Source organism: Nothoprocta perdicaria, unplaced genomic scaffold, assembly GCF_003342845.1.
Source record: "Nothoprocta perdicaria isolate Ctin4 unplaced genomic scaffold, notPer1 scaffold_323, whole genome shotgun sequence".
Lineage (NCBI taxonomy): Eukaryota > Metazoa > Chordata > Aves > Tinamiformes > Tinamidae > Nothoprocta > Nothoprocta perdicaria.
The window spans coordinates 17,820-23,806 of NW_020455559.1; the positions used below are offsets into that span (position 1 = coordinate 17,820).

At 56.1% G+C, this 5,987-nt stretch overlaps 1 protein-coding gene across 1 annotated transcript; it reads right to left on the reverse strand.

Moving 5' to 3' along the window:
* Positions 1 to 3,634: 3,634 nt before the first annotated feature.
* HJV (hemojuvelin BMP co-receptor) lies at positions 3,635 to 5,766 on the reverse strand. Its single transcript, XM_026043217.1, has 3 exons — positions 5,733 to 5,766; positions 4,911 to 5,416; positions 3,635 to 4,255 (listed from the first exon to the last, which is right to left on the reverse strand). The coding sequence occupies exons 2-3, from the start codon at positions 5,223 to 5,225 to the stop codon at positions 3,635 to 3,637; spliced, it is 936 nt and encodes a 311-aa protein (XP_025899002.1). The 5' UTR covers positions 5,226 to 5,416; positions 5,733 to 5,766.
* Between the last annotated feature and the right edge of the window lie 221 nt (positions 5,767 to 5,987).

Consider the following 5,987-nt stretch of genomic DNA (forward strand, 5'->3'; position numbering starts at 1 on the left):
TCCGAGAAGAAGGAGAGGAATGTTGAGAAGAAACTCTGTGCAAATGGGGATCTGGGACCATAACCAGGGCCTTAGCCATTCCTTAGGGGACGTGGCAGGATGGACCTCCGGAGCTCTGGGCTGTGTTCGTCTGCTGCCCAACGTCCCTGACGGCTCCTGTCCTTTCCCAGTGATCCTGCCCATTGCCTGGAGCGCGTCGGGCAGGAAACGCTCACACAGGGTGACAAGTCACACTGGAATGTGCCCCTTTCAGCCATTCCCATTCCGGGAGGAGGAACCTTGTGCCTGGCCTAGCAGCTCATTGACTAAACGAGGCACGGTTTGGCACCAAGTACACGAGGCAAGCCTGGCTTTGGGGATGTCCTTTGAGTCTTGAAGAACTGCTGCTGATTCAGACAGCTCTGCCTCGGAGCGTCGGATTAGTGGCTTGGCAGCTCTGATTTGCCCTGTTTTGTACCCTCATTACAAGAGCAGGAGCTGGCAAACCTGGCTGCCTCTGAGGAGCGCGTTGTTTTGTGACGTGTAGAAGCAGCTGCTAATGGAGACTTGGCTCTGGCTGCTCCACCGCCTGCCCCAGGGCCTTGGCATTTCTCTATCTCCTAGAAATCAGGGTGAGACAGGATATGTGGGGAGAAGGTTGTCCCATCCCCGCCTCTTGCGGCATTCCCGCATCCTTCCCTGGAAACCTGCCGCTGGCTGCCGTTGGTGCTGCCAATCAGGGCGGATGAAGCCCCAGGTCTTGATCCCAGCTGGAGACTCCCTTGCTCCAACCGCTCCGGTTGGGCACCCAGGCCCACAATGGCCAAAGCTAGGCTTGCGTTTGCCAACGCGGGCCAGTGCTGCCCGTGTCTTTTTTAGCAGGTGACATACGCTAGGAAAAATAAGGGCTCAATCCAAAGTCTACTGACGTCAATGGAAATACTCTTGTTGACATCAATGGGGCTTGGATCCACGCCTACGTTCCGCTTCTTTATTTCAGCCTGCAATCTGGCAGAGGTCTCTCTTCTACTTAGAGACTTTAGCACATCTCGGAAAGGTCTTGCTTCCTYCCAAATCATTAAATGTAGGATGCCGAGTACTGAACAATCCTGAGAGCAGCTCAAACCCGCTAGCGCTGCGCCCGGTCCCTCCGAGTTGCTGGCTGCTAACTCCGCCGTGCTCGCGTTTGAGCACCTGTATTGTGTGTGGGGAAGGTGGTGGCCTTGACTGTGACATGTTTGGACTACCCAGCGCCTGCCCTAACCCGAATGGGAACCTCGGACCTGCCTGAGCTGCTCAGGGTGCTCCAACTCGCTGCTTCCAGGCAGCTCTGGAGCTTGCCCAAGGCTTTCCCATGGGCGTTGGGGTTTGTCAGGTGCATGACAAATGCAACACCTTGGATCTGCCTCTCACGGGCAGCCCCAGGAAGCTCCAGTTTTCTTTTCAATGGGCACRAGGTCTTCAGAGCCCCGTTCTTTGCCCCTTTCCACAGTCTTGGCCTTTGCCCTTGGTCTTTGSCAAGCTGGGAAGAGCAGCCCTGGCGCTGGCGCTCGTCACGCTCCGTGTTCGGTGCAAAGCCTTGGGATGCTGCTGATCCTGGCRGCTCCTCCAACCCCCTTGTACAACCGTGGAGGTGCAAAGGGCCGGGTCTGAGGGTGAGCATGGCCCAGCTCTTCAACAAGAGACCTCGACCAGAAAGGTATGGTCATGAACACCACCCTTTCCCACCCCGGGCACGTTAACCGGACAGAGCAGCCAAAATCCAGAGGATAATTGCACTCTGCATGGTAAAATGTCCCCAGTGCATTAGCTGCTAGCACTTGCCTAGTGTTGCTGCGTGCTCCTAAAGAGCTAAAGAGTCAAAGAGCGTTTTGCACCCTAGAGGCGGGTGRTTTTATGGCCGGTTAAGTCAATCCTGCTTCTCCAAGGGCCTCCAAGAGCATTAACCCCGCGGGCTGCCGCGTATTTGATGCTGCAGGCGGTGGCCCTTCGCCTTCCCCTGCCGCTCCGGAGCACGTATATATAGACCGCAGAGCGCTACGAGTGTACGGAGTGGTGGGTGGAAGGCGAGATATTATTATCTTCACCTGCTGCTGCCGACCAAAGAAATGAGAGACAGATGACAGGAAATGAGAACTTCAAAAATAGACACCTTTAATGTCAAAACGCTCAGGGACTGGTGCGAGCAGCGTGCGGGCGCCGGAGCAGCGCTCGCGCTTGCTGCCGTGAGCTTTGGGCGCACGATGGGGAAGGCAGTGTGCTCACAGAGCCAGGAAACCTCTCTGTATTCCCTTTGTCCAGGTCCYGTCCAGAAGAGCCAGAGGGAAAAGAAGCTGCTCTTATAGCTTTCCAGGACAAGGAGGGGGAAGGTGAGCCCTCTTTATATAAAAAAAAGAAAAACTTTACATATGGAAATTATCCGTTAACAAATAGAACTCTATGCACTTTCTTAAAACCTCTGAAAATATATWAAATATCTAATTTGGCCTCACCTCAATATTTATGTACACCTGTAGTTCACCTCCCCATCGACAGTCAAGTGGCTTTTGCCAGCTTGTTGTTGTCTTTGCTGTTAATCCTCTTTTTCCAAGTCATTCCAACAGCACCGGTTGGGTTGGAGCTGGGTTGTGACAGCACCTAGGAAGCTGGACCCAAGGGAGAGGGACGCCGGGTTGTTTTCCCTCTCCCACCTCACTGAAACTCAACCCTGGTCCAAAGTCCAGAACTTGCTATATTGAGTCCGAGACAGGTGCCGAGACAACCACAAAGAAAAATAGCAACAGTAGATGAAATTTCAGAGACCTGGTGTTTTGCAGCACCAGCGGACTAGAAATTAGCACTAATGCAACGTTACCGTCTCGGCTGCTAATCCCGAAAAAGGAGAATACAGTTAAAAAAGTTTAATTTCTAGCTCCTATTATAAAGGAAACGCAAACGTTGGTCACGTCATTCCCGTGACTGTTTTATTGCTTGGCTTCTCTCTAACACGATTTCAGCAGCAGGTGGGTCAAGGAGCTCCAGATCCATAAAACAATGTTTTGTGACTGTTCGGATAGGAACTGCCCTATTTTTTCTAAGTTTGTCAGGTTCCTGAGCAAAGGTCTGCTGTAGTAACTCCACCATAAATGTGCAGAGCAAGCCTACTGCGAGGACCAATGTCTTGTACCGAACTGGTACCTGCCGGGAACATTCAAAGGCTCGATGGAAGTTCTCTAAGTACCTCTTCCACGTGGTGGGATCAAAAGGATAATACTGAGGACAACGCAAGTGAGCAGATGTTCAACCTCTGCATGTTTCTTCTTCTTTGATAGGACTTGCCATGATCTTTAGGAGGAAAACTTGCATGAAGAATCCAAAATACTATTCTGCAGATGGCCTTCGGGGAGAGGAAGGAGATTGGACCCATGTCATCCTCCATGCTGGTGAGAACGGTGGGTACAACSGTGTTTCCCTGTTGTTGATCCCCAGTGCTCCCCTCCAAAGACGTGGCCCTCCAACCCTCCTTGCTGCAGATATTTGATCCAAGATAAGGCATCTTTCTTGATGGACAAGGCACGATTCCTGAGTCAGCAGCTCTCRTGTTACCCCATTGGGCTGTCCCTTGGATGTGTCCCCCATGCTGGATGTCATGCCAGCAAGTGGCCGCCAACAAGAGTTACGAGTGCCAGCAAATAGCCCAAAGACTAGAGGGGAGGAGGAAGAGGAGGAAGGAGGAAGAGGTATGCCAGCAGCCTGCTGCAGCCTGGAAGATGTGCAGCTTCTCAGCGTTGGGAAGGAAGACACGGGCATCCTCCAATGCTCCATGCGCGGCCATGGTGAAGTTGGCATCCCCTGAGGTCACCACGTCGAAGACGCACGACTGGAAGTAGACGTCCTCCACGGGCAGCCTCTCCTTGCAGAGCGCGCGGGCCGTCTCCGCTGCCATCCGGCCCGGGCAGCACCTGCTGCGGGAGATGCGCTGGCTGCGGGGACAGCCGCCCACGCAGAGCTGCAGGTCCTGCTCCTCCGTGAAGGCGCCTGCCACCTCCTCGGCCGCACGGATGGAGAAGGAGAGCTGGCGCCCGGCCTGCCGGACGGCGATGGTGGTGCCGATGTACTCGGCGCGGATCTCCACGTGCCGCCCGGGCGTGTGTTCCCGGATAGCCAAGCTGCTTCCGCCCGGCCTCTCGCCGCCGTTCACCGAGCCGTCCTCGAAGGCGGCGGGAACGTTGTCGATCTCCGCCTGGTAGACCTTCTGCTCAACGCACTCCTTCATGGTCTTGAATATGATGGTGAGCTGCACACAGAGAGCAGATCAGAAGCCCTGGGATCTGTCAGCCTGGGCTCCCCACCAGCAGACACASACGTGTCCCCACCGCGGGTTCCAGCCCATCCGCGCTGGCCTCACCGGAGCATCCCCCTTTGCCCCATCCCAGCTTGCCCACCTTACTGTGGTCCGGCTAGGAACAATTTATGTCCTTCTCTCCTTAGAAAGGAGAAGTGCTAGATAGACAACCCATGGGCACACGGCCGTCCTGGGCAGCAGTGTCACCCTGCCGGGCCATGGCTCTCCCTGGTCCTAAGGACCTTCATCCCACTTATTCCTGGAGCGTTCATTCCTGCTCCCACGGGAATCTAGCTGAAGCTGTTACTGCCCTCCCCATCCCATCCTCACTTTAAGCACCCGAATGCCCTGCTTGAGCAGTGGGGTTGGACAGATGGTCAACTGAGGTCCCCTCTAACCTTAACCGTTGTGTGATTCTGTGAAATAGATGGCAGTTCAAGGGAAAAGGTGACACGGGGCATCTGCCATCTCTGTTACAGGGCAGTCCTCTCGGTTACAGGGGATCATCTCGGTTACAGGGGATCACCTCTCTCACAGGGCCTCTCTCTCCCAAAGCCAGTCCTGCCTCCCGGAGATGAAGCCGACAAGCCCTAGGTGAGACCATTACCTTGCTAGTAACCGTAGCRTTGGAGCCCTTGGCCACCGGCGAGCTGGTGGCTTGCACGAACAAGTAGTYGTTGTCCAAGAGGGGCCAGGAGCCCTCCACCCTGCAAGTGTGGAAGTCGTCATGGAAAGTGCGGATGTGGGGGTCCCCAAAGGCCGCGCAGTGCTGGTAGCTGGGCGGCTGCCCGTGCTTGTAGAGGAAACTCTTCTCGTAGTTGCAGATATCCAGGGGCTCCAAGCCCCGGTGGTGGTTGGGGGCCGGCGGCCGGGGTCGGGGCGGGGAGACGGGACCTTCCTTGGAGCAGTTGTTCTGGATCATGAGGTCCTCGATGCCGTGGACGGCAGAGTGGTAGGCCAGGTCACCCCGGCACGTGCGGGCCGTCTTGCGCGTGCAGTGCGAGTAGGAGCGCAGGGCGCTGCAGAAGGCCGCGGTCCTGCTGGGGCCGCGCAGGTTGAGGGTGGCTGCCACGTACTCCGAGTTGCAGCGAAGGATCTTGCACTGGGAAGAAACTGGGAGAAACAGGATGGCCCTGGGCATCCCAGGAGGGCTGGAGCGCTGGGGATGGGGCAGCCCCTTCTCCTCCCACTGCTTCCCTCCATCTGGACCACTGCAGATCTTGCTGGAGATGGAAACCCTCGCTGCAAGGACCCATCTCCCTATAGTAAACTCGGGGCTAATGAAGGTGACTTGGTTTTTGTGGCCCGAAGGCCACGTCCTAGCAGCTCTGCCAGGTTTTTACCCTCCCTGCACCCTCGGGCTGTGGTTCCCCCTGGTTGTTCTTGCCATGGATGCGGCCGTGGCCTTACTGCCCATCTGCTTCCTTACCATGCTGGCAGAGGAGGAGGAGGAAGAGCGCTCTCAGGAAGAAGCAGAGGGGTTCCAGCTTCTCCAGGCCCTCACTGCCGGCAGATTTCCCCATTCCCATCCATCCAGAGCTGTGGGAGCTGCTCACCTGCTGGCTCCTGTCTGCCTCATTCAGCGAGTTGCCTGGAAGGAAGGGAGAGACAAGGGTGGGAGATGCTGCACCTAACGCCAGCAGCACCCAGAGGTGCCCCGAGCTGCAGGAATGGAGCTGCCAAG